At 52.9% G+C, this 25,611-nt stretch overlaps 9 protein-coding genes and 1 non-coding gene across 10 annotated transcripts; 5 read left to right on the forward strand and 5 right to left on the reverse strand.

Moving 5' to 3' along the window:
- Positions 1–763: 763 nt before the first annotated feature.
- On the reverse strand, positions 764–4,508 carry BDZ99DRAFT_420602 (DNA repair protein). Its single transcript, XM_033716925.1, has 2 exons — positions 4,372–4,508; positions 764–4,319 (listed from the first exon to the last, which is right to left on the reverse strand). The coding sequence occupies exons 1-2, from the start codon at positions 4,424–4,426 to the stop codon at positions 886–888; spliced, it is 3,489 nt and encodes a 1,162-aa protein (XP_033574901.1). The 5' UTR covers positions 4,427–4,508; the 3' UTR covers positions 764–885.
- A 546-nt stretch (positions 4,509–5,054) lies between these two features.
- BDZ99DRAFT_391959 (uncharacterized protein) lies at positions 5,055–6,870 on the forward strand (the record flags this gene model as incomplete). Its single annotated transcript, XM_033715758.1, has 5 exons — positions 5,055–5,147; positions 5,278–5,769; positions 5,821–6,294; positions 6,337–6,613; positions 6,665–6,870. The coding sequence occupies 5 exons, from the start codon at positions 5,055–5,057 to the stop codon at positions 6,868–6,870; spliced, it is 1,542 nt and encodes a 513-aa protein (XP_033574902.1).
- Positions 6,871–8,304: 1,434 nt separating this feature from the next.
- Positions 8,305–10,547, reverse strand: BDZ99DRAFT_420608 (FabD/lysophospholipase-like protein; the record flags this gene model as incomplete). Its single annotated transcript, XM_033716926.1, has 3 exons — positions 10,301–10,547; positions 9,434–9,965; positions 8,305–9,112 (listed from the first exon to the last, which is right to left on the reverse strand). Coding segments are annotated over exons 1-3 (1,479 nt in total), but the record flags the coding sequence as incomplete, so codon positions are not given.
- A 1,563-nt stretch (positions 10,548–12,110) lies between these two features.
- BDZ99DRAFT_391314 (uncharacterized protein) lies at positions 12,111–12,696 on the forward strand (the record flags this gene model as incomplete). Its single annotated transcript, XM_033715723.1, has 2 exons — positions 12,111–12,288; positions 12,362–12,696. 2 exons carry the CDS (start codon positions 12,111–12,113, stop codon positions 12,694–12,696), a joined length of 513 nt encoding a protein of 170 aa, XP_033574904.1.
- A 564-nt stretch (positions 12,697–13,260) lies between these two features.
- BDZ99DRAFT_t59 lies at positions 13,261–13,343 on the reverse strand. Its single transcript has one exon. It is a non-coding gene; the product is annotated as a tRNA-OTHER (tRNA).
- A 54-nt stretch (positions 13,344–13,397) lies between these two features.
- BDZ99DRAFT_464839 (competence/damage-inducible protein-like protein cinA) lies at positions 13,398–14,519 on the reverse strand. The gene is made up of 5 exons (XM_033720419.1): positions 14,265–14,519; positions 14,130–14,192; positions 14,060–14,071; positions 13,732–13,922; positions 13,398–13,625 (listed from the first exon to the last, which is right to left on the reverse strand). The coding sequence occupies exons 1-5, from the start codon at positions 14,364–14,366 to the stop codon at positions 13,469–13,471; spliced, it is 525 nt and encodes a 174-aa protein (XP_033574905.1). The 5' UTR covers positions 14,367–14,519; the 3' UTR covers positions 13,398–13,468.
- Positions 14,520–14,784: 265 nt separating this feature from the next.
- On the forward strand, positions 14,785–15,934 carry BDZ99DRAFT_464841 (uncharacterized protein). The gene has a single exon (XM_033720420.1). The coding sequence runs from the start codon at positions 15,108–15,110 to the stop codon at positions 15,885–15,887; it is 780 nt and encodes a 259-aa protein (XP_033574906.1). The 5' UTR covers positions 14,785–15,107; the 3' UTR covers positions 15,888–15,934.
- A 41-nt stretch (positions 15,935–15,975) lies between these two features.
- On the reverse strand, positions 15,976–17,310 carry BDZ99DRAFT_420616 (MOSC domain-containing protein). The gene is made up of 2 exons (XM_033716927.1): positions 17,114–17,310; positions 15,976–17,060 (listed from the first exon to the last, which is right to left on the reverse strand). Exons 1-2 carry the CDS (start codon positions 17,126–17,128, stop codon positions 16,059–16,061), a joined length of 1,017 nt encoding a protein of 338 aa, XP_033574907.1. The 5' UTR covers positions 17,129–17,310; the 3' UTR covers positions 15,976–16,058.
- A 1,150-nt stretch (positions 17,311–18,460) lies between these two features.
- Positions 18,461–21,073, forward strand: BDZ99DRAFT_446980 (FabD/lysophospholipase-like protein). Its single transcript, XM_033717987.1, has 3 exons — positions 18,461–18,815; positions 18,868–19,435; positions 19,487–21,073. Exons 1-3 carry the CDS (start codon positions 18,743–18,745, stop codon positions 20,724–20,726), a joined length of 1,881 nt encoding a protein of 626 aa, XP_033574908.1. The 5' UTR covers positions 18,461–18,742; the 3' UTR covers positions 20,727–21,073.
- Positions 21,074–21,468: 395 nt separating this feature from the next.
- Positions 21,469–22,289, forward strand: BDZ99DRAFT_572823 (DUF1772-domain-containing protein; the record flags this gene model as incomplete). The annotated part of the gene is made up of 2 exons (XM_033728238.1): positions 21,469–21,756; positions 21,838–22,289. The coding sequence occupies exons 1-2, from the start codon at positions 21,675–21,677 to the stop codon at positions 22,287–22,289; spliced, it is 534 nt and encodes a 177-aa protein (XP_033574909.1). The 5' UTR covers positions 21,469–21,674.
- Positions 22,290–25,611: the final 3,322 nt, after the last annotated feature.

The raw sequence follows: 25,611 nt of genomic DNA on the forward strand, positions 1-25,611 counted from the left end.
AGCCTGGGCCTTCCACGGTCTCACACGTTCCCCGTGAACTAGAGTGAAAGATGATGAGGAAGTTAGCTGTTGTCGTTGCAAGATGAATGAAGGCACCTTCTCAATACTCCTTGATGGGGATTGACCAAGTCGGGCAAGTTTTGGCTGTGCAGAAAACCGTTAAAGGACTACATAGAGGCCCGAGTATATCCTTTTTTGCACTTGGACCATGAGGAACCCTTGGAGCTGCGAAGCAACACAGAAGGGGTGAAAGCATAAAGCGACCGAGCGTATCCTTAGGCGGCCCGAGTGTATCCTTGGGTGGCCCGAGAGTAAATTTCGAAAGTCCTCTCGGGACTCACCACTTTTCTTCCACAGTTAGCCAAGATTTGCCCAAGTTGGACTGTCCAAAGCATAAGGGGTCCGAGCGTATTCTTCGCGGTCCAAGTGTAGGAATATACGCTCGGACCCTTAGTACTTTGTGACCTTAGACTTGCGCGGATTGAGTATCGAAGCATGAAGAGTCCGAGTGAAGTAAGATCTATGGACTCGGGCTATCACCTTCATGATCCGAGTGTTTAAAATAGCCATATCGAGTACCAGGCTCCGTTGAACATAAAGTGGCAGTCCACACCGCCTGACGTGGCCCGGAGCCTTTTCAAACCTACCGTTTTATTATTTTTGATAACGTATTAGAAGACCTCAAGCGGTGCTAGGCAAGTGCATACACGCCTAGAGTGAGTGTATATCGAAAGTATATGAAGTTTAAGTATAGAATTACAGATACGTGAACTACCGCTTTGTTTAAGGGAGCTTAAATGCTCTATGTCAATCGTGAAGCATATAATTCATACAACAAGCACAGTGCTATCCCATAAACAAATGCCTCGAATGCATGTCAAACACTCAGAACTCCACCCTTCCCAACCCCCTCCTCTTAATAGCTCCCTGAACCTCGTCTTTAACCCTCTCAACCGCCTTCTCCCACTTCGCCCTATCCATTTTCTCACCTGAGTCAGCTCCCTCCTCAACCACCCAAACCAGCCACTTCACCACCGCCACCGCCTTCGCCAGATCCCCCTCCTCCTCAACCACCTTAACTAGATACACTCCCAGCGCCTCCAGGTCCTCCTTGTACGGCCCATCCTCTCGAAACTCCTCACACCACGCCGTGATAGCCTCCCTCAGCTCGTCCATCTGCCACAGCGTCTGCGTCGTAAACGTCGGGCATTTCGGCCGCGTAATCTGAAGAAGGCGTGGCTGATACGGCGCAGGAGCTGGAGCGTTAGCCTTGCGGGCATTGTTTGCGGCGATGGCAAGGTTCGAGCGGACTTCGAGGCGCTTACGGCGGTGCTCTTCCAGCACCTCGCGGCGGAGGTCTTCGGGAAGGGCAGCGAGGAAGTCTGGGTCTAGGTCTTCGTCTTCGGATGGCTTGATGTTGCCGGGTTCTGTGCTTCCCGAGCGGGAGCGAGAGGTTTTGGTGGTAATGAAGTTGGACTGCGTTAAAGTAGATCCGCCAGAGGCCGTGGTAGATGTCGCAGACTTCGGAGGTCTGCCGCGTTTGCGGGGGAGAGTAGGTGCGGATTTCTTGAAGACTGGGGGCAGGATTCTGTTTTCGCGGGATGATTGGGGGAGAACGGGTTGGTCGCCAGTGCGTCTAGAGGGCGATCCGGGGGTTTCCTGATATTGCGCAAGTACTTCTGCTTTAACATCGTCAGGGAGTGCAGCTAAGATCTCAGGATCGAGTTGAGACTCGGCAGGTAAAGCTGTCAAAGTAAATGGAGCTTTTCTAGGCCTGGCTCGATGGAGAGGAGATGGTGAGGTAGGACGAGCATGTCTTGCTAGTTTAGCTCGGATAGTTCCGGGAAGTTCAGCGAGAACTTGTGGATCAACCTGAGAGGGAAGTATAAACTGCGTGCCTAGCGTGTTCAGAGGCCTTCTGCTTGGGCTGTCCTTGTTCAAACTTTCAGCGCCGAAGGCAAGTTGATCTGGTTGGGCTCTTGGTTTCTTTGGCGTCTGGATATCGTCTTGGATAGGATCATCTGCTTTGGCGACATGAACTTTTGGTTCGCTGACCCTGAATTGGAGACGTCTCTGGCTACCATCCGTTTGTCCACCTATAGCCGCTTTTATCGGTTCTAGTTTGGTCATTTGAACTCCAATTCCCCGTAGCTCGCCGGGAGAAAAGCCGAAGCCTTTCATAATCGATAACGCTTCCTTGGCTAGAACCTCTGTGGCATTCGTAGCAACCCCAAGCAACAAGCTTTTGTTGTGAGTATCGCATTTTCCATGTCCAAGATGCTTGGGTGGATCTAGAGGTGCGTCTGGAGAGCGTCTCATGATCTTCATCGTAAATTGGCGACCTTTGACTCGTTCCTTGAGTAACCGCTTGCTTAGCTCCGCACATAAGCTTCCAACGAATTCATCCGCTTGGTCTTGATTTTCGAATCGAACGCCCCAGTTCACTTCGGCAGAAACGGATTTTCGGACCACTTGTTCGCCAACTTCAGCCCGATCGATACCTCTGGAGTACTCCCAGAGCTTGTCGCCTGTCTTTGGACCCAGCGTTTGGACCAGTCTTTCCTTTGTTACGTCCCTGATATCCTTCACCAACTTTATCCCTATTTCTTCTAGTTTTCCTCCAGTACTCCACGCAACGCCCGGAAGATCTTGCACCTGCAGATCACCAATGAAGTCGAGGACATCTTCAGGCTTGATTTGGTGCTGACCGGCCGGTTTCGCTTTCCGGAGAGCAAGTTTGGCTAGGAGGATGTTGCCTCCAATGCCCACTGAAACATTGCATCCCGTTCTTTTCCTGATCTCATCTCGCAACGCTTGAGCTACTCCGTCCGCCTTAGCCTGCTCTCGATAGATGCTCCCTTCGCTGACTTTCCTACCATCAGATCCACCTTCCGCCGCACAAAGTGTCGATATATCGACAAGTGCTTCATCAACGCTCACACTTTGTACTATACCATCAGTAGCGAGAATACAGTCGTAAAAGCTTCTGCTAGCTTCTTCATAGGCCGGAAAGTCATAGGGCAAAATTTTCAACTCCGGGCATAGTTCTTGTGCTCGCTTCATCCACATCCCGTTCTTCACCCCAAATTTCCTGGCATGATAGTTGCAACTGGCAATCTCGGATCCACTGCCGTTTCCGTGAGCAACTACAGCAGGCTTTTCCTTGTATTCAGGATGCTTCTTGAGGGACACGGCAGCGAAGAAGCTGTCGAAGTCAACATGGAGGATATATCGCCTTGCACCTGGGGCCCGCTTCTGTTTAGTTTTTTGGGATGAAGACTTCTCTGCTGCTAATACCTGAAGTTGAGACTTCAAGTCTGCCTTCCATGTCGAAAGATGATGTAAACGTGATTCGCGGTAGTACTGATCTAGAAAATTGGGATCCACAACAGTAGACTTTCGGATTTTCGGATCAGCGAGCAAAATCGCATTATGTTCTTCTGCCGTCAACTTCGTCTTCTTAGATAGAGAGGCAACGTCGTCGTCACTGGATCTCTTATTATTTCGTGCAGGAGGAACATCTGGATCCTGAAAGTTGGCCACTGGTGGGTCTGGGCTCGAATTCGAGAGAGCTGAATCGAGGTGTCGAAAGGGTGAGCTAGTCTTTGGCGGAGTTACAAGATCGGCATCCCTGATAGCACTGTCCTCCTGAATAACAGGTGCTACGGGCTCATCGTCATCTACACTGAATTCGGGTTGGTGTGAGGGAGGGAGATCGACAATGTCATCTTCGTCCGGCGTCGGTGGTCGATTTTTCAGGAATGGCGTGCACACTGAACCACTTGGTGTACTATCTGCCCCTTTGAGCTGACTTGTATACCAACTTGTATCCGTCTGGTCCCGGTAGCCCCTGGACAGTGTATTTGCCTGGCTGACAACTTTCCCGTTGTCAAACCTCAATATCCTCTGGCCGGCGCCTTCATCTAGAACCCGGAAACTATCCCAAGGCAGAAGCTTTCCAGCCTTCACACTTTCAACAACCCAGGCAGGCTTGACTATTCGATATCTCTTGAACTCCATTGCTTTCTTCGGCGTGAGGCTGCTAGCGATGATGTGCGTGACTGTGGTCTTGCCGTCCAGATATTGCATGAATCCTCCTCCATGTGACACAATGAGTTTGTGAAGATCGTTCAGAGATGGTTGCGTATAACCGTTAACGTGCGCGACGATTCCTCGAAAGATGGGGGGCTTGTCTGCCGACTGCGAGCGCAACTCGGCATCGCGATTCTGCAGCTTAATCTTCTTGCGCCGAAAGTAGTCTGAGAAGCCTCCAAACTTGGAGCTCTCATACTCGTCGCCATCCTCATCATCGAAAGTGTCTGCAAAAGTTGTCAGCTGGAAGACCTCCAGATGAATCGTCTCATCTCATACGGTTCTCGATGCGCTTTCGCACCGCATTCGAATTGCTCTCTAGCCTGGAGCCCATTTTGCGCAAAGGTATTACGCGAGTGCCCTGGTAGCAAGTCCGCCACCTCGGACAGGCTCATTGTCGTGGTGCGGGCTTTGAATCACGTCGACATGAATGCGACACGATGCGCGTCAAGGTGGCGTTTAAGCACGTACTCAAGGCAGGGAAGAAGTGGCACACTGAACCAGCCCACACAAGCTTTTCTGCTCTAACTCTGGCTTGCGTTCTCAGTAGAATAATACCGCCAGGGTCGGCTGAACTATCTTACACGTAGTTCAGGACAAACAGTTTAGATCTGATTCAAGTCTTTCAAATGATGTTGGGACACCACAAGCAGTGGCATGGAGGTTTACACAAAAGACGACTCATGTATTCTAGTGCCATCTTTTTCATGCCCCTGTATGGCCCGCAAAGTGGAGCATTCTGCCGGCGGTGAATGATCTAGCGGCTGGGCGCCAAGATTTCGAAGCTTTTTCTTCCTCAAGCTCCTCCAAGTCGTCTTCTTCCCGCTCTCTACTCTCAAACCACTGAGACGCCCGTTCTACTCAGTGCACTCACTCCTTTGTACAGCGCACGTCTTGTACAGCGCCCTCCCTCTTCAACTACTGTCGCATCTATCGACTAAAATCCATTCAATCGAGCAAGAATGTCCTCCATGATTCCCATGCAAGTCTATGGCCTCGAGGTCCCGCCCGGGGACGACGTTCTGGTTGAAGCTGCGCCAGACTTCCCTGCGACCGTAAGTATCTTTTTGTTCGCCGTCGGCCACCGAAGCTCTGTCCCACCCTGGAGAAGATTTTTCCTGCCGTCGCATCGAGACTTATTTTCCACCTTGTCGCATATTTTTTCGCCATGCTGATCCCGCCAAGTTCCGCATTACTATGGCAGCGCTTGATCCCAGCGCTATTCCTCTACTCGACTTCCATCCTGACGGCGCTGCCCCTCGTGCGACATTGAAGCTTATTAGGGAGCGCATTGACCCCCTCGGCGACGACGACTCTGACGACGACGACTACGACGACGACATTGACGCAATCAGAGCTCGCCTGGGCATAACAGAAGAAGATGATGAGGACGAGGACGAGGACTCCGAGGAATCGGATAGCGATGACGAAAAGAACGGTGGACCGAGCGACCCCTCCAGGTCGAAGAAGGCGATCGTCGAGAAGCTGAAGAAAGCGCTCAAGGGCAAGGAAGACATGGACCTTGACGATGTTCCGAATGGCCTTGCGAACGGCATCAAATCTGAGAAGGGCAAAGGCAAGGCCTCTGACGTCGTCAGTCTTGGAGATGATAGCGACGAGGAATCAGAGGACGATGAAATAGAGGAGTTTGTGCTCTGCACCCTAGACCCTGAGAAGGTACCGACTTGCGTCCCATTAATACGAGTCTCCTACTGACTTTTCCCCTAGCATTATCAACAGCCTTTAGACATTACTGTCAACGAAAATGAGAAGGTTTATTTCAAGGTCTCCGGCACGCACACCATCTTCCTGACTGGAAACTACGTTATTGAGCCAGATGTCCACAACCACGACCACGAGGAGGATTCCTCTGACGAAGAAATGGAATACGATCTTTCGCCTGATGAGGATGAGCTGGACGATGAAGATGAGGAGGACGATGTGCTCGATAGTATCAAGGACCCTCGGATCACCGAAGTTGACTCGGAGGAAGAGGAGGCCCCCAAGCTGGTCAAGGCTGCGAAGTCAAAGGGCAAGAACAAGCGCCCAGCTGACGACTCTGATGAAGAGCAAGCTGTCACTCTGGACGACATGATCAGCAAGTCAATGAAGTCGGAGCCAGCTACCAATGGCGAACAGCACCTGAGCAAGAAGCAGCTCAAGAAGCTTAAGAAGAACGATGGCCAGGCCACCGCCACCGCAGTAGAGACCCCTGCGAAGAAGGATGAGTCTAAGAAAGACCAGAAGGACCAGAAGGACACCCCGAACAGCGCGAAGAGCGATAAGAAAGTTCAATTCGCCAAGAACCTTGAACAGGGGCCGACTGGGTCTCCCTTGGCGGCGAACGGCAAGAATGGTGTCAAGAAGGACGAGAGCCTAAAGACTGGCCTCGGGCCAAAGATCGTTCAAGGTGTTACCATCGACGATAAGAAGCTTGGAAAGGGTCCTGCCGCGAAGAAGGGTGACAGGATTGGCATGCGCTACATCGGAAAGCTTGCCAAGGATGGCAAAGTCTTTGACTGTAAGCTTCCTAGCTTTTACCTTTCTCGATTAACCGACTAATTCATAACAGCAAACAAGAAGGGCAAGCCGTTCACCTTCAAGCTCGGCGTAGGCGAGGTCATCAAGGGCTGGGACATCGGCGTCGCTGGCATGACTGTGGGAGGTGAGCGTCGCATCACCATCCCAGCCAAGCTGGCCTACGGCAACAAGGCTCTCCCCGGGATACCTGCCAACTCCGAGCTCGTCTTCGATATCAAGATGATGTCGGTGAACTAAAGTCCTCATCAGCTGCCCCTCTCACTGTACGCACTCAAAAATCCAGCTCCATGTACAACCACCCGACTCCACTCCTGCGTAGTGAAGCTCGCGCAGGACCCGCCTGTGTTGCGCCTCTGTGCCTCTTTCTCTCTCTTACCTTCTGTCAGTCTCTTGTTTCCGTTTCATTAATGGTATTGCGTCTCGAGATATCCGACTTGCATAAACTGGGTCTTTGCGTATTAGATTTGTGCAGGGAGGAAGGATTTCTCGCCTCTAATGTCTCACGGCTTCTCTCTCCATGCTGCCTATGTCTCTTCCGATCATGGTTTCCGAGGGGTGGTGGGTCGAATGACGAAGTGGTACGGCATCTGCTGCGGTGTTTTGCAAGATGTTTTGATAGCTAGGTGGGCTCGAAGTAGGGGATGTGCTCGCTGAGGACGCTACTGTATTGTTGCGATAAAAAGTTGAGGGATTGTCATTTCGAATTCTTTGATTGGGGTAGTCCAACGGCAGACCTTAACAAATATATAAGAGTTTTGACCGTGGAAGAAGTGAACTCGATGATGACAATAGGTGCGGTACTAGGACACAAGTTTGGGCACGCGGTCTTTTTCATTTTACCCCGATCTGTCATGAGGTGCTGAAGCACCACAACCAGCGGCAAGTAGGCCGACTGTCAGCGTGTGAAAGCTTCTCTGATTTAAGCTCTCATGGACATTACATCTTCTAAAAACTTCGAGGATGGCTGAAGTACCTCCAACGGTGGTAAGCAAACTGTGCCCAGGCTTTTGGCAAGGCACTAATAGATTTTATTTCCTTCATTCAACTACTACTAAACAGAAAAACCCCCCCGACATGGGTATATATTACCTCCTCAACCAAATCCATAAATGCGAACCCTCAATATGATGTACATCCGAAAAGCCAAGCCACAAACCAAACGGCTGCGGCACTACCATAGAACTCCAATGCATGCGCGCGCGCCTGCCCTACCCTCACGCCTCGCAAATCCCACATTGTCGCTATGCTCCGCTTCGCTATGCATGCCCCGAAATCAGAAAAAGATGTTTGACCGAAAACTCCAGATGCGATGATAGATAGTAGTGTGCGGCGACTCCCTTCCAAAACCGCGTCGATGGTGCAGGTATGCCGAAATCCAGCTCCAAAAGGTACATAACTAAGGCATAAGTTTGGGCACTCCCTGCGTCTGCTTGGGGTATCCTGATAGTGCCCTCTTTGTCCTAAGTAGGATGTCGAACACGACGCCGTGGAAACCGGGCTACCGTTTGACTGAGCGAAGACATGCTCGCTGGGGCACTCTTCATAGTCGTATCGAGCGAGCAAGAGTAGAGCGCGAGCAGTGCGATGTCCGTGTGCCCAAACTTATGACCTCGAACGGGGAGTCGACCCTCACCTCTCCACGGCGGCACCCTCAGCGTGCCCTTGCACGGGCAGCCTCCTCCCCATAAAACTTTCCCATCTTTCCGGTTCTTCCAACCTCGTGCGCTCGCGCGCCCGCCGATGCCGGACCAGCTTCTCCGCCGTCTGCGCGAGCATCAGCTTCGGCGCCGCGTACTCCTTATCCACCTTCTCGCGCGTCAAATAGTCATCCGTGACCTTCTCCATCCAACTCAGCGTCTTCCCACCCGGCACTATTTCCATCTTTTTCGTCCTGGGGTCGTACCGCGGGCCCTTCTCCCAGTTATCCAGCTTCATGTTCTCCAGCCCCGTCGTCACGTTCAGCCGCTTGTACCAGTGGTGCTCGCCGCGCGCAATCGTGCGCATCATCTTGTGCCGCTCCTCGCCCTCCGTGTACTTGATCAGCACGTTCTTGAAGACCGCGAACTTCTCCGCCCACTTCTTCGTGAACTTGCGCATCCCGAAGGGGCCCGGCCACGCGCTCGCGAAGCCGTCCTGCGTATGGTCTGGGCGGCCGGTGCCCACGCTGAGGAGCAGCCCCGGCATCTGGTCCTCGCCGCGCAGCGAGGCGTGCTCCGAGTAGGCGGCGTAGGAGGGGTTGTTTTCGCGGATGCCACCGTCTTTGAAGCCGATTTTGCGGCCGTGGAGCTCGGCTTCGAGCATTTTGAAGAAGAAGGGGGCCGCGGAGGTGGCGCGCGTGACTTGCCAGATCTTGAGGTGATCGGCGCCCTCGTTGTAAGGGGTGACCCATTCGGGGGTTGAGTCGGAGTATTGGTGGTCATAGGTGCGCAAAAGGTAGGCTTCGTCGATTTGGCCGCTGTGCGTGGCGGTGAGGCAGATTCTGTAGGTTTGTTAGTGTTTGTGCATGGAAGGGACATGAGGGCGTGAATGACTACTAGGCCATAAGTCTATGCACACCCGTTTGCCACTGCTTGGGGTACCTCCATGGAATTCCAGGAGTCTAGTCGCGATGTCAAGTTTCAAGCCGTGCAAGTCATACTAACCTTGACTCACTGGCTACTGACTAGTTGGGCTACTCCTCACCAAGCAGTGATGGACTTGTGTGCCTAGACTTATGGCCTAGTACTGTACCAAAAGCTTTTGCAAAAATGAAGTGACATCTAGGGGGGTACGCGACTACATGTTCTGGAAAAGGACGTACGTTTGGCATATCCGTTTTGAGTCTGTTTGTGGGACTATGTGTTCATCTTCATCTTCTTCCTCTTCTGCCTGACACGTCTCGTCTTCTGGCAGCGACGAGAAACTCTCGGACTGCTCATTGTCGCTCCACGGATGCCAATCCTCTCCGTCACATTTGCTGTGGTGTTTGCAGTTCTGCCGGACGATTCGTCTGACTGCTTTCTCCAAAGGCTTGTGGTGGTATTTAGTCGCGAGAGGCAGTATGTTGCGTCGGTGTCCAAACAGGTCGTTGCCGACCTCGCGGTATATGTCCAGGCACTCTGGTATAGTCATACGAAGCCTCCCTAGCATAACTGATATAAGGCCGCCGGTGCTAGTGCCGTACATATAGTCGAAGTAGTGGCATAGGAGGAGGGTGTTTTCGTCAAAAGTTTGCGGTTCTTCTTCAACAACAGGACCTTCTTCCTTCTGGAGACGCTGTTCGCATACGACGATCTCGTGGACGAGGAACTTGAGGATGAGGAGACTGGAGTAGCCCCGAATGCCACCACCATCTGAAAGAATATGTTAGTATTAGTTCGATATGATGGTTGAAGCACCAAACACAAGCAAAGCGCATAGAGAGGGCGCTGGCGCAACTGCTCACACTGGGTGTGAAAAAAATGGCACACGCATCGAGGAATCTCCCGTGTGTACACCTGTTTGCCACTGCTTGGAGTGCTTCAACGAGTTTCCACATAGCCCAAAGTGAGCTTGTGCAGAGTGCTGAAAATACGTTGAAGCAACTCAAGCAGTGGCAGACAGGTGTAAACACGAAGCGCAAACAGCTCCAGGATCCCCATCGGGCTTCATATGTATGCGCTGGCACCTCTTGTGGCTTCTAACGTACCTAGCGTTAAGATCAAATCGTCCCACGCATTGTATTGGTTCACGTCTTGGGTCCAGGCGACGCCCGAGTGGTCGGCCTGCGATGCGGTGGTCATGACACTCAGTGGGCGCGGCGAGTCTGTCGTCGGTGGTTGAAGCATCCTGGCGGTTATGGCACTCTTGTAGGTATATGAAGAAGATCTGCCGTGGGTCTGTGTCCCCTGCGTAGGTAATGCAAAACGAGCGGACGCCTCCCAGGGAGATGAGGCCCGCACTTAAGGCAGTCAGGGTGCGTGAATGAGGCTCATGTGCAGGCCCGCTGAGGGTGGGTGCGCGGTGTGGCTGGGTCGCTTCGACTCATGGGGTCAAGTGTTCTCGCAGCTGGAAGTGCTAGTTGGGGATCTGCAGGGCTGTGAGACGCATCTGCGCGCCGCAGGAGACCAGGACACCCTCTTGGAGCATCTGCTGCATCTCAGAGGGCTAAGAGGTGTCAGTTTGCCCGACGGACGTGTCGCTGCAGCCATGGTTCAGGCGGCCGTCGTCTAAATCAGGGGCTGTCCTTCACCCTCCGACCGGATCTGTGTACCCACGGCTCGGGGCGCGCTGATGAAGTCATCCCGCCCTAAATCTGGGGAATCTTGGATCAAGCATCGACGGCCCCTTGAGTCTATCACGATGCACCAGACTTCAAAGGACCCTGAGATATCACGACCCTGCTGTACTGATCAGGCTGTCGGGAGGTCGCCATGTACCGCCCGGCGTACCTCGGTTGAGAGCCTTGGAGCCTGCGTGCTTCCTGTGGACTGCACGACTCCCAGCAATAGCGGCTGCACAACTGACAAAGGCTGAGCAAACAGCTGCGAGGGGCCAGATCACGCCTCTCTCCACGTCGCCTTGTGACGGAGGGCGGTTGGGTCGGCTGGTTGGCTGAGCAAACGGCTGCAAGACGCAGCGCGAGACAGGGCCACGGGGTGGCTGATTCCATTACGTGACTCCGGCGCGACAAGAATTGCCCTCTCTGTCACTTAGGGGTCCTTGAGTACTCTTGTTGGCGCTATTTCCACGCAGTGTAAATCGGAGTCAAGATCTTGACAGGGTGTGAGGATCTTGAGTACAAGCAACCAGCAACGGACACTGCGTAACTGCGGACTGCCACCTTCTAGCACACTGGCGTATCCGCGTATCCAGCCTGCGTGAGCCGTGACAAACAGTGGCAGAAACAGCCGGCTTTTGATTGGAAACGACTGCAAAACTCAACCAACAGGACGCAGTCTCGTGCACCTCCTTGCAGCACAGCCCCACGCAACTTCCAGCTCTTTCTTTTTGTCCTCTGGAACCGCTCGCGCAAAATGGAGGGCCTGAAAGCGCTGCGGGATCTGAGAAAACTGGGACGCCGGGAACGGACAGCGTAGAGGAGCAGTGTGTTTCTGTCAGCTCCAGAACATCCGAGTTTGCAGAAGTGAAGCCGAACCGTGGACGTCTATTGTACATTACCAAGGCCGGAAGCAGCCGAGAGTTGTGGCGCCACAGCAACCCCAGCTTTTCTTGCAGTCAGGTTGGCAAACGAGCCACACTGCATCATCTGCATAGCGTGGCCTGGGGCTCACGCTTTACTTCATCATCCCGCGTCTCTCCCATCTCCGCTTCACCTGCCACCAAGAACACCCTCCACAGTCACCGGGAACTGCTAACCCAGCCCCCTTTCTCTCTACATAATACCTACCACGACTGAAATTCCATCGCCACCGGCCAACCGCTCACCGAACTTCCACACGGTCCAGCGCGCCCTGCCCTACTCCCACTTAGCAGCATACGCCCTCCACACCGCGACCATGAGTTGGGCAAGCAAATCCTCCGCCGGCACCAACTCGTCCAAGTCGTCCCTCAGCAGCCAGAAGTTCGGGCTCAACGAAGACGACAAGAGTCCTATCCTCGTGTACCGCTACCGCTCGGGCAGCAAGAGCCTTGAAGTATCGTCACAGCAGGACCTCTGCAAGAATCTCGACGCAGGTGAGTGTGCGACAGCCTTGTAAATATGCCTAGCTGTGTCTTCCATCGCTAACAGGGGGCCGCCCGTACACAGACCCCAATTTGCAGAGCATACGCGTTGCCCGCAAGAAGATACCACGAGGCAACAGCCGCGTCGAAGTGCGTGGCGAAGACCTGTTCCCTGAGCAGGACCGCAAACGCTTCTCAGACCGGCCCACGGTGAAGAGCTGTTTAGCAAATGTCGGGCTACCCTCGAGCGCATACTGGAAGAACCTGCTGTTCAACTCGTTTCCCGAACTCTATATAATATCCAAGTCGCCCTCTACGACGCCCAATAGCTCGGCAGACAATTCTCCAGAGGCATCGCAGCATGTCACGCCGAGCACGACGTTTCCTCGGGATCATATCAGTACGCAGGACCATTCGTGACCCAACGAAGCTGGATGCTACGGAGTCGGGGCTGTCTAGCGACTGGATGAGACGGCAGAGTGCAGTTCTCTGACTCATGAGGACTGCGCCTTCAGAGAACTCTCTGCCCAGTTTCCCTACAACCTTGCTACGTTGCACTAATCAACATGTTACACGAAAAGTCCGGGATTGTACGACTGATTCACCAGCGCCTCCTGTATACGTCGACGATACCCATTGGATTTTATAAACGCATTTCAGCGAATGGTCACGAGGTGTTCTTAGGTGTTTTCTGGCGTTCTTACGGCCTGGTCATTTCATTTTTTTTCCCTTTCTTTCTTGGTGGGCGTCTTTCGATATCCGGATCAGCCTGGCATTGGCTATCTGATAGATGGGCTGGTACTTTGCTGTTAATGGTCGGAAAGGTCATTATGTATCCGTCCCTGTCTCTATATCATTCCATTTCTTATTATTTGAAACTAATTTCAGTGACTGAACTAAACACGAGGATGAAGAAAACGCTAACGTGGACTCAATAACACTTCATCTACGCTTAAACAGCAAAAAGAAAATGGATATGCCACTGTCCGGCGCCAAGGATCGAACTTGGGTCTTACTTTGCCATTAACAAAGACAAAGCATATTATGACCAACTAAACCACACCGGATTCGACCGAACACTAAGATGATCTCCTTCATAAGCAAAGACAGGATCAAAACTTGTCCTATACTGTAGCTACCATTGCCTAGCTACCCGATCAGCACCACCCAGAACCCATTCCCCCGCTATCTCCTACAACTTCGCCTCCCCCGTAATAACATCCCTCACAAGCTTCAACCCCTCCACCGCAAACCTCACCATATTCGCCTCCCGATCCTCGCCCAACCCCGTCTCGACCTCACGCGTCACCGTGCCTGCGGCCGACGTGACGGCTAGAGCAACATAACCCCTAACACCAATCGTCAGCACTGCCCCTGAAAAAAAACCCCTTCCTTCACTTCCCCCAGCTAATCTATCCTCCAAAACCGATCTACACAGGAAGAAGTTACACGTACGGCGTCCTATTCCGCGTCGTGCCCCCCGTCGGCCCCGCGGTCCCGCTCTCGGAGACTGTGTAGGTCGAGCGGAGGGTCTTGTTGACGTGCTCGGCTAGCCCGGCGACGACGGCGGGGGTCGGGCCGGCGTAGGTTTTTAGGTGCTCGGGCGTCCAGCCGGCGAAGGCGATGCGGGATTCGAGCGTGTAGAGCTAAGAGGGGGTTAGGGGGGTGGAGTGGTGTGTTGGGAGAGAAAGGGGAAAGTGAAGAAGAGGGGGGGAGGAGGGTAATGGGAGTAATGGGAGTAATGGGAGTAATGGGAGTAATTGAATGAAGGGAGCAAACTTACAGTCACCCCTCCCTATCATCGCACCACATCAGCACTCCATTCAATTGATTAGATTTTGATCACGACATACCTTATAAAACCCACTCGCGCCCGGCCTCGACAGCAAAGCCGCAGAAATCAATCCACCAGCCGCCTATCATAGACATGCAATGCATCAGCACGACTCTTCAAAGCTAGTGCGTCACACGAAGGGTGCTATTCGTACTGTCTCTGCAACAGTAATCGTCTCCTTCCTCTCCTTCAACAAACTCGCTACTTCCGCCACTATCTCGCGGATAGACTCGGGTGGGAATTCTGAGGACGCCATAGGGCAGTAGTTCTCAAACTCGTAGTGAGTTTACGAGCGTCAATAGTGTTTGAATATTGATCGGACTGAGTTGGCAGATATAATGGAATTGAATGTAGTAGGTTACTGCTTTTGTAGACTTCTAGTTAAGTTAAACCTCTATTTGAAATCAGCTCTAAACGTTACTTACAAATCCCCCACCGCGGGGTCCCTGACGTCGTCGAGGTGGGGTGGAGGGGTTCGGGAGATCGGCATTCGAAGGGTCGCCCTGCAGGAGGGCGTTCCGAACAGATATCCCGAGGGGTGAAACTTTTCAATTATAGTTCCCTTGGATCCTGCTTTTTGAATCAATCACCACCTTCAAAATACATGGTGATCATGATTTATGCTCTTTCGGACTCGGCTTCACCGGACGGCCCGGTCCGCGGGTCCTACACGTCCGTGCAACTGAGGAGATTATATTGCTCAACGGGTATATCTATCTGATGGTCTTTGTTGAGGAGAGCTATGACCCAGTTTGCTGATCCAGCGCTCCAAACTTCATGATCGCGCGCGAGAGTTGTTTGAACCGAGCAAACAATTGCCAGATACGCTGGCCGTGATGCCATTAGACAATAGTCATTGGACCAGACGTTTGATTGTGCAAGGTCACGTCGGCGTTGTCAAGAGTGCCGTATCGATCTCATATAAATCGGGTGGAGACCGAATGGAGACATCTCAGTTTGGCCGCCTACACCAACTGAATTTTCATTTTCGAGGATCATGTCGTCGAGATATCCTCCCCCAAAGACTCGCTCGCTCCCGCCGGCTTACGGCAGATATCCGCCCGAGCATGACGAGTATGGGCGCGCAATCCAAGTAAGATCACCGCATAACGCTGCTGTTGTCTACGATGATTCTCGATACTTCAGCTCCGCTCCTCGGTCTGAACCCAGACGGTCTGGGCGAAGCGTCCATTTCGATAAAGCCCTCATCCAGCTTGCAGAAGGCTACGAAGCCGCAGAACCAGTGATTACAGAGTTCAAAGCCGGATTTGATCAGGAGATGGGCGCCATCAAGATGTACGCCGACGACGAGATCTTAGACAGGCTCTGGCACGCGAGAGTACAGTTTAAGCCGAAAGCCGATCAAAGGAAGGGGAAAGACCAGGAAGATCAAAGCGAGGAGAATGGCTCAGAGGAGGAGCTGCTGGCGAAGAGCAAAGATTTTCAGAAGTCGCTACAGTCGCTGATTCGCGGCTTGGAGAGCTCGATGAATGCGATGCCTACGCTCCAGTCGAAGCCGAAACTTACGCAGAAGGAGAAGGAAAATGTCGAGAGGGTTGTTAAGAAGCTTCGGCCAGCATCAGAAGAGTGTCTTAAGCTTGCTAGGCAAGCGGGGAAGCGCGTTACACAACTTCAGGAGTTGCTGAAAGAGTTGGCGTATCTCAAGCTCATGATCGATGAGTGGCCGGAGTTCACGTCGCCTGAAAGCCGCAGGCGGAATGATGAGAGCTTTGAAGAGGGAGAAGACTATGATAATGGATCACGGGAAGATGATTAGATTGAATCAGATGTATGTAGGTAGTCCATCAATTTTTACAGGCAACGTTGTTGATAAATCATGAAGTTGAAGGGAAATGTCGTTCAAACATTAACGTCGAAGTGGTGAGGTCGTGGGAGGACGCCCTTCTCAATAGCCCGGTATCGTTACATTTTCCAATCTGCAGTATTGTTAGCGTGGGTTTTGGCATTTCTTTTCTATCGGGAGCGCACTCCATGTTGTCGGTTCCGAGTTTCGCTTTGTAACGAATACTTCGTCACCTATTCTCACTCGCTTCGCGTCATCCTTCGGCTCCAAGAATCCGTACCTCCCAAAGACAGGACTATACTTGGAGCCTGTATCAATTCTCCTGTCCTTCTGTAACTTTTTCAAAATAGTCCCCGCTTCTCCAGTCCCGGGTTTGCCAGTAGAGTAGTCGATGTTGATGCTTGGGCAGCGACCACAGTTGTGCCTGAGGGATATCTCAGCATCGCCTAACCGCACTGCTCCCCATAAGTCTTCTTCCCACGCTGACTCGGCTCCGTCCACAACAACGTTTGGTCTGAATTTGGTGATATCCATCTCTTCGCCATCTGGAAGTCGTGAGGATACGTCGTCTAATGACTTCTGGGATACAACAAGATACGAAGCACAGTCCGTGAACGTGAGCTGATCGTAATCTGGCTTCGACATGGCTAAGCTTGGGACAAGGCTCGTGATGCTTGAAAACCATGATCCTGTTGGCTTGTCGATCTCCTGTTCTCCAAAGAGAGAGGGTCTCGTGTTATTACCCACATGAACCAAGACGACGTCGTAGCCAAAGCAGTCAGAGAACCACTTGTTGAAGCTCTCTTGCATCTTGTAACCGTCAAGGCCGCTACGATACATAGTAACCTCAACAGTATCTAAGCCAGTGACGTCGGGCTGTAGAGGAACCGATAGCTGCTTCTCCTGGCCACCTGGAGGCCTAAATGTTACGACAATACTGCCAGCTCCAGATTCATCCTCGTCGGGGAAGATGATGCGGGTGAAGAACAGGGTCATTGCTGTGACTTTGGAGACCTGCATAGGTTCGTAGCGATCCGGACGGACCCTGAGCAGCATGTATTTCCGGTCGTATGGAAAGCCATGCCTCGTGACAGCAGTTTCACTAAGTGCTGTAGGCCGTAGTGACTTGATAGGGTATGTGTATAGCTATTTAAGGGGATATTCAATAAGATGAATCTATCGAAGTGAAGCTGACTTACCTGGCTGATCTTCATGTTGCTTTTGTACAATTCGTCGATTCAGGTCAGAGTGGCTCAGTATGCTAGATGTCAGTGGAGTGCAGGAAGAATTATAACGGTGGTTCTTGCTCTAGGTGGTTGTGTAACACTTCGCGCGCACTTCGAGGTTTGATAACATGTTACCCCAACTTTAGGAACTCGATAGGCGTGATAAGGGCGGATGGATGCTATTTCTCCAGCGCGTTAGCTTATGCCGCTCCGGAAGATCGTCCGGAACGGCCGCAAAATGCCGTAGTAGCCAGCCACATGACCATTGTCGACTTTGCTGCGCGTTTGACGATATGGAGACTCTTCTATCACAACATCACTGTTTTTGATGCTATTCATCCCAGTCGCCGAATCCCGACTGAGGCTCGGCTGCTAGCTTGAAAATGTTCAGATGCCTTCGTCGTGCTACAGAAATTGGGATATCAATCTTCCCTTAAATCTGAGCTTGAAATCTGTGATCTCTACTCCGTGTTCGGCAACATTAGAGAGACGCCACATTGTGCTCGTTCCTGCATATCACTCTTTGCACTGTTGAGATGCTCGGAAATCACATCAATCCACTTTTCTTGCGGAGCCTAGGGCTGAAACCGGAATAATAATTGGACAAAAGCGTTCAAAACCTATCGTAGATTATGCGCTAGCATCCTGCTCCATAGCCCACGATGTCATGAGCTCTCTAGGACATGCAGACAACTCGGCCATAGTCCGAGTAGGGTCATGATCGCGGCTCGGCTGTGAAGAGCAAGGCTTCATGGTGAATACCAACATAGCATTCTGCTCCATCGATCTCGGAGACTCCGGCATCTTTGGACCCTGTGCTGGCCCACCTTAACCACGACTGGCTTGCGGTTCACGTTAGCAGTCCGAAGAATGGGACCGCGTGGCCATCCACGCTGGCACGGATGCATGTCATTGGGTCCGTTGAAGGTGGAAGACTTGTTCCTGGCGGCACCGACACGGGACAGGAGAGAGCCGCTGCAGGTTTGACGATCGTCCAGAGGGCCCGAGGGGTGCTGCTGTGCTCGAATCAACGGTTTCTCCATAATCAAGCTTGGCCAGTGATGGGTAGTGACGCACTGTGAGTGGTGGATAGAACGAGGACAGTGGCTGTGCAAGGCGGGCAAAGCTGATGCTGGGCCGTGACGTTGGCCGGATGTGGGCGCGAGTTCGCCCCTCGATGGGTGATGGAGAGTAAGTAGGAAAGCGCTCGGCACATTCGCCGCCGTCCAGCAATCAAGACCACGTGAATAGCCCTGCAAAGCCTATGTATCCAGCCTCTTCCATCTATCACTATCGCCTTCCTGACGACTACAACCAACTCCACACGCTCCGACCAACCTCCGCCTCGCTTTGCAGTCAGCCTGAGTGAACGCCTCGACGAGCCACCCGCGTCCTTGCTGACACAAGCCGCGCTTGCTACGCAGCCTTGCTCGTGAATATATCAGCCCTTTGCGACAAACAATCCGGTCTTCAGCTGCGGCTACAGGCTGACGACTATTCGAACCTTGCTTGGAATACACTAAAGCATCTTCCCTCGCCTTTTATACCACCACGTCATCTCTCAGAGCTACCTCCCACCACCAACAACCACATACTACAGACATGGCCATGGCATCGAGTGGGATACGGCGGAAAGACACCACGAAGGGCCCGCCTCTGCGCATTCTATCACTAGGTAAGTGATTTCCGCGTTGCGGGTAAGACCCAAACTGACTTTGACGATTTAGATGGCGGAGGTGTTCGAGGCTACTCCATGCTCATTCTGCTTCAAGAGCTCATGCACCGGACATTTGTCGAGATCGAGGGCCGCGCACCGAAACGACACGAAATCCCGAAGCCATGCGACCATTTCGATCTCATCGGAGGGACGGGCACAGGCGGCCTGATCGCCATAATGTTGGGCCGACTGCGGATGGATATCGACACTTGCAAGGACGTCTACGTACGGATGACGAAGAAAGTCTTCGAGACTGATAAGACATTTGCTGGCATACCCTACCGATCCACCCTGTTCAAGGCGTCCAAACTGGAAGAGGCTATCATGGAGTGCGTGAGGGAACACACCATCTATGACGACGAAGGGAACGACAACGACGAATCGTCAAACGTGGACCTCAGGACGCCTATGACGCCTATGACGCCCGGAAGCGCTTATCACATTCCTAAAAGAAGTCAGAGCAATGCCAGTCGGTACAGTCAGATCGGGTCGACGCCACTCAATCAACGGATTGCCGCGATGAAATACGGAAACCCCAACGCTCTTATGTACGATTCGAGGGAAAACCGGACCAAGACGTAAGTACCGTACCAAAGCTACTGTTCAATGAATGCTAATACGTGATATAGTGCGGTTACAGCAGTATACAAAGGCACCCCCAAGAAGGGCAACTCAGTGCTCCTTCGTTCGTACGACTCTCGCAAAGAACCGGCCCCAGAGTTCAACTGCACTATATGGCAAGCCGGTCGCGCAACCTCTGCAACTGGCCTGGCATTCAAACCCATTCAGATTGGCCAGTCTGTTTTCATCGACGAAGGTGCTGGGAAGTACAATCCAGCGCCGCAGATTCTTGACGAAGCCGTCTGCAACGAGTGGCCTGGCCGCGAAGTAGGCGTCTTCGTCAGCATTGGCACTGGCAAAAGGCCGCCCGGCTCAGATGGGCGGAAGCAAGAGTGGTGGGAGGATTTCGTTGGATCTAACATGGGGAACTTCGCGGAAGCACGACGCCGGCTCATCTCCAAGATTGAAGGCTGCGAAGAGACACACTTGTCAATGAAAGACTCCTTGGCCAAGCGCCAGGTCAACCCGGAGAACTACTATCGCTTAAACGTGAACGTCGGCGTCGGAGAGTTCGGTATGAACGAGTGGGGCCGGCTAGCAGACATCAGCACAAACACACGCAGGTATCTATCGGATCCTGACGTGCAGAGTAAGAATCTGGACGCTGCAGCTAAACTTGGTCGTATCTACCGTGCAAAGATACGTTGGGAGCGCGCCCAGAACGGCGAAAACCAATATGCACAGCAACAAGGAGGCCAATGGGACCGCCCTCTCCCGGCGCCGCCATCCTCGTTTACCTATACAGAGCCGATGGCCATCGAGCTCCCAGCGAACGAAGACGTCCCCCCTCAAAGCTACGACCACCAGCGTCCGCAGTCACAACTCCTTTCCCCATCCAACTACCAGCACAACCAACGCCGGCCGTTGGAATCCGAGAAGATCATGATCACGTCCGCTGACGAGTTCCCCACCTTCGACCCCCGCCATTCAGGCGAATTAACCTCAGGCTACCGCCGCAGCAACGAGCAGTTTACATCTCGACCCCACAGCTCGTCCGCCGGCTCCTTCAAGGAGTCGCCCCGCCGCAGCGGTGAGGAGCCGCGCGTTAGCAGCGAGACAATGCCTAACACGCCTCCGCCACGGCCCCCAAAGACACCGATCCAGCACGATGTTAAGCCTGGTATCAAGCCTGGTATGCAGGGCACCCTGTCGCGCCCGCCGGCGGGCATCGTGCTACCGTATCCCGACACTGATGGCCCGCCGCCTGTGGTCAACATGGCGAGAAAGCCGGAGTACGGCGTGCGGTGATCGAGGGAGAACCACGGCTCCTGCTCATATACATATCTTTTTCTTGACGTGGCGTTTTTCGGCTTAACCACGGCGTTGGCTACATTATAAACACGTTTGATGACCAAACTCACGACGGAGTTCCTGGCGCTTGGGGTAGTGATTTTGGGCAAGGAGGACTGAGGCATATAGAAACGAACTGGCCGTTAGACTTCATGTTGGGTTATGGACGTGGGATTTGGAAACAATTTAGGGAAGATCGACAGGGAGTTTGTTCTCGTAATACGCTCACGAGCAGAGCGAGGGTGGATAAATCTCGTTATGTATTTGATACCCATGAACTATACCTACTATTGTTTGAAAAAACTCTGCTTTGTTGCCTATCTGATCTATAAAACTCTGCAGCTCTCTTGCGAGGATAATCTTGACTCTTGACTTTGGGCAGTGAACTTGAGATGGGACTGTTGTGGAAATGCTAGCGATCTGATTGGCGAGGAAGATGAATCGGAAACAGGACGATCGTCTGAGATTCATACATCAACATCGCTCCGAGGCTCCGTTGATCATCTAATCACTCACCTTGGACTCTTAAGCAGCTACAGAACTTGCAAACGCCCGAGCTGTCCCTTTTCAAGCAGCTCTGCTTTCACTGTGGTGTCGGGCCGATGACGTCGCCGGTTACGGCCGCAAGAGCATACCTTTGTAAGCTGCTAGTGTTGATAGTTATCTGGATCCTCCGATGTGCCGACATCGTTCTTGTGCATGAAAGACAGTACTTAAATTACGACGGCTTCGTAGGATTCAGTCACCATCTACGCATCCTCCGAATCTGCCTCGACTACTTGCCTACCTTCCGAGTCCATACAAGCACTAGTGCAGCTATCACATCAGCTTCAGCTCAACAAAGTCAACAACAACTCTAACTCAACCCCAACTCCTCACCAACCCAACCCAACCCCAACACCCCCAATGGCCTCCCTACTCCCCCTCAGCCCCTCCTCAACCTCACTCCTCCAAGGCTACGCCATCATCTCCGCCGCCCTCGCAGCTGGTCCGTACCTTCTCCCTCCTCACCCCACCAACTTGCGCTCCCCCTCACCTCTAACCTCCCAACTAACACAACCCACCACAGGCACCAACCTCTCAACCTCCTTCCTCACAATCCCCACCATCCTCCTCTCCCCGCACCCCCTCCTGCTCGCGCAATGGACGGCCCTCTACTCCGCCGGCATCACCCCCATGGTCACCCTCTCCATGACCTCGACCACCGCCTTCGCCGTCCTCGCCTACGCCTCCCACGCCTCCGCCCTCCCTGCCGCAGCTAGCACGGCGAAGCTGTACGGCGTCGCGGCGGCCGCGGCGTTCGCGATGGCGCCGTGGACGCGGCTGGTCATGTGGGGCACGAACCAGCGGCTGCTGGCGCTGAACCAGGAGCGGGAGCAGGGGACGGGGGGCAAGGGGGTGGTGGAGGCCGGGGAGGAGCCGGTGGATCGGCTGGTGGAGCGGTGGGCGGGGTTGAATGTGGTAAGGGGGGTGGCGAGTTTGGGGGCGGCGGTGGTGGGGGGGTTGGCGAGTTTGGCATGAAGGCTGTTTGAAGGCATCTGGATGCTGGAAGGGGAGAGGATGGGATGGGATGGGATGGGATGGGTGGCTTGAGTAGCTGGGGGCTTCCGAGACCACTTTCGGACAGGCTAATGGATGGTATTCGTGGATGCCGAAAACGGCGGTTATGATGATGAACGGCGAGGGGGGTGATGGTTGTGTGATTAGTATGGCAAGACTTTTTTACTTCTTCTCTCAGCTTTCTTTAGGCAGTTGCTGTATATATTGGTTTTTCGCTGTATGCTGCTATATAACATGTGCAAAGGGTTCAAATCACGTGTTCCTTTAGACTTTCTCCTATAAAAGCTTACTCTGCTTCGTCAGAACTCCATTTCTTCCACAGTGTTGGCCGCGGGGAGGATCAAATTGGCTATGGGATCGCATCGATGTCTGGGACTTGGTGCGGTGTTGGGGGGGGGGGGGGTTCAAAATCAACGGCTTGTCCGACCGATGTGTGGTACTCTGGTATCAAACATGCGAAGACAAAGCTTATGATGGACGTGCTTGCCGTGTGTGCAAAACTCTTGAACCAAATACTCCTGATGTTGGGCCTGATGGGAGATTTGGGGACCTGCGGTCACCCACTTTAGGTTGATGCTGCACATCTACTCTTGAAAATAGTGGGGGACAAGATCAGAACGTGTAGTTAGATGTTAGCTATCCTTGAACGTCTAAGCTGTACGGTATCATACCATCTTCGCGATGAGATCTTTTCCAGTTGTGCTGCGGTGAAGAGCATCATTATAGCCCAATACCCGCCAAGCTGTTCTCCCCGTCTACATACGGGATGAGCACTGTCCGAATCCACATCTGAGTTAGGTTTGAACAACCTCACAGACATCTATCGCTCTACCGAAACCGAGAAACCCCGAAGCTTGCTAGCATTTATACCTGTCAGACGTCGACAAATCACGATCACATGCCGGCACACGTGCACAATCATACTCCTAACCAGTCCATTCTACAGCCAACCTCGAGTCTCTCATCGGTGGCACATGTACTATACATCCCACTCCCTCCTCCCCCTTTCCCTCGCCCCTTAGCCTCCCACTGCCTCGCGCTCACCCTCAAAATGTCGCCACTGCCACTGGTATCATTCCCCAACTGCACCCACTCAACACTCCAAACCTCCCCCATTCCCACCGAATCTCCAAGCCTCTCTCACCTCTCCCACCACCAACCTCAGCTATTTCCCCCCAAAATCAACAATGCACGCTTTTTAACCCATCCATAACCAGCCCAATGATTTCCATTTCGCACTACCAATACAGGTGAACAATCTCAGGGGCACGCAAAGCCCGAAACCACGGGAGGCCGGCTTTTGCAGATGATACAAAACGGGGTGCTGCGCAACCCCAACCCCTCCACGGGGGTTTTTGCATTGAAAAAAAGCAGGAGAGAAGTAGAAAAAACGCCTCCCAGTCCTTCGTCCAATGTGGTAGATATGTCGCAGAGCCGGACTAGCATTCGCGCCGAAGGATGCCGGTATTTTGGGGGTCGCCGCCCCGGTGGTCTGTGACGATACCACACATCGGTATCGGCGGGTCGTCGAGTTTCCGATATCCCCGCTGGCAATCCAAAGGCCCGGCTACTTTGATAGAGAAAAAATGCAATGAATACATTCGGAGGGCATGAAAAAAGGACGCGAAAAGTGTTCCTCCAATGTGCAAATAAAAAGGCCATCGACACCACGCTATAACGCAGAGCATGCAGAAAAGACACAAACAATCCCGCTTCGCTATCAAAGTCGTACATGAGAAGTTGAAAGGAAATAGTCGTTAATGCTGAAGAGCTGTAAATTTGGCTGGACGTGCGAGTCGGGCCAGTCTAAAGTCATAAATGGTGTGGGTCGGAGGAGGAGGTGAAGGGAGAAGACCGACGAGGGCGGAATTATGTTGAGTGGGTGTGGAAAGGTCGTCCGCGGGCGTCCCATCGACCCCATACCGGATTTTTCCGCCTATGGGTATCTTCCATGATATGCCCGCTGTCGATCTTCATCGTGACAGCAGCTGAAGCCTTCTCTTTGCTGGGATCGTACAAATATTTGCCATTGATCGGTACCGTGTGATCTCGGGTGCTTAAGGGAAGCTGGTATTTCAGAACGCCACGAACGAGAAGCTCAAATGGATACTCAAGAACCCTCTCCCATCTCTCTGTGCCTCCGGTCTCAGTTTTGTTACCGGGTTTTGAGATGCGGAACTCGCCGAGAGAGTAATGGGGGTGGCGTTTGATAAATGATCCATCGAAATTGAGCGGCGAGTCGAAGTGCAAGATTCGCCCAAGTTCCATGATATAGCCGTTGCCCTCGTCGTCATCGGGGATAGGATCAGTGCCTTCGTCGACGCCGTCGCTTGTATGGAGCTGCTGCGTTTCAGTCTCCAATTTTACAGAGCTGGAAACAGCCTTCGGGGACAGGGAATTGAGAAAGTCTCCGTGTTTATCGATGGGAGAATGTTGAGGACCATGCTCGCGCCACCACCTCTCTGAAGCGACATGCTTGCTCTTGGCGAAGACGAGCACATCCATGTCCGCAACGGTGACGCCGATAATGTTCGGATTTACTGCTTCGACGAGAAGGTCCATGATGATTTCCTGTTCGCTGGCAATGACGTTCTGTACTTCTCGAACACCCACTCCATACAGTGGTTTCGTTGTTGCGAATATGAGTCCAACGGCACCGAATACTAAAACGAGCAGCAGTATTGATAGAACGAGGCATCCAGCAAACCTGCGGAACCAGCCGCCACTACTGTGATGCCGATCAAAAGAATCGATTCCGCGAATACTCCCGGTATTTGGTCTTCGGATCGGACGAGTACGCGGACCGCGAATCGTTCCCACTAATGGCGTTCGCTCATCATCCGCAGCGCCTTCTCCGTCAATATCATATGTCGAGTATTCTCCATTCTTCTTGGTACCGTTGCCGTTGCCGTTCGTCCGGGGGTTGTGGTTTGGGAACCTCGGACTCGTGGGCCTGGAGGATTGTCGGGATGCCATGACGCGGCTTTTCGAGTTTTGAGGGAAGGGAGAATCGTGGTCAAAGAGCGATGTGTGGTGTCCTCCTCTGGGTTGACCGTGGCGTCCGATATGATGGTGAATACTACTCCCGCCGCTAGGCCGCGACATTCCGCTACGCATAGTACCTTCTGCTCGGTCATTACCATCATTGTCGGGGCTGCCGTTGTTATAAGGATTGTTCGCAAACTTCATGCTCCTCTTGCCGACGACCTTGTTGGATTCTCGGACCACACTGCGAGGATCCGCAAGGCTGGCTATCGACGTCATACTGGGAGTTCTAGAGTGG

This window comes from Mytilinidion resinicola, assembly GCF_010093595.1.
Source record: "Mytilinidion resinicola strain CBS 304.34 unplaced genomic scaffold BDZ99scaffold_13, whole genome shotgun sequence".
Taxonomy (NCBI): Eukaryota; Fungi; Ascomycota; class Dothideomycetes; order Mytilinidiales; family Mytilinidiaceae; genus Mytilinidion; species Mytilinidion resinicola.

Excerpts from the sequence above, each read along its gene's own strand:
- BDZ99DRAFT_446980 (XM_033717987.1), top strand. The coding sequence starts at position 18,743 with ATGGCCATGGCATCGAGTGGGATACGGCGGAAAGACACCACGAAGGGC. Across the intron at positions 18,816-18,867 it reads TCTGCGCATTCTATCACTAG|ATGGCGGAGGTGTTCGAGGC; the intron begins GTAAGTGATTTC and ends TTGACGATTTAG. Across the intron at positions 19,436-19,486 it reads AGGGAAAACCGGACCAAGAC|TGCGGTTACAGCAGTATACA; the intron begins GTAAGTACCGTA and ends TACGTGATATAG.
- BDZ99DRAFT_464841 (XM_033720420.1), top strand. The coding sequence starts at position 15,108 with ATGTCGTCGAGATATCCTCCCCCAAAGACTCGCTCGCTCCCGCCGGCT.
- BDZ99DRAFT_420602 (XM_033716925.1), bottom strand. The coding sequence starts at position 4,426 with ATGGGCTCCAGGCTAGAGAGCAATTCGAATGCGGTGCGAAAGCGCATC. Across the intron at positions 4,320-4,371 it reads GCGAAAGCGCATCGAGAACC|ACACTTTCGATGATGAGGAT; the intron begins GTATGAGATGAG and ends CAACTTTTGCAG.
- BDZ99DRAFT_464839 (XM_033720419.1), bottom strand. The coding sequence starts at position 14,366 with ATGGCGTCCTCAGAATTCCCACCCGAGTCTATCCGCGAGATAGTGGCG. Across the intron at positions 14,193-14,264 it reads CGATTACTGTTGCAGAGACA|GCGGCTGGTGGATTGATTTC; the intron begins GTACGAATAGCA and ends TGTCTATGATAG. Across the intron at positions 13,626-13,731 it reads ACGACGCGGAATAGGACGCC|GGGTTATGTTGCTCTAGCCG; the intron begins GTACGTGTAACT and ends GATTGGTGTTAG.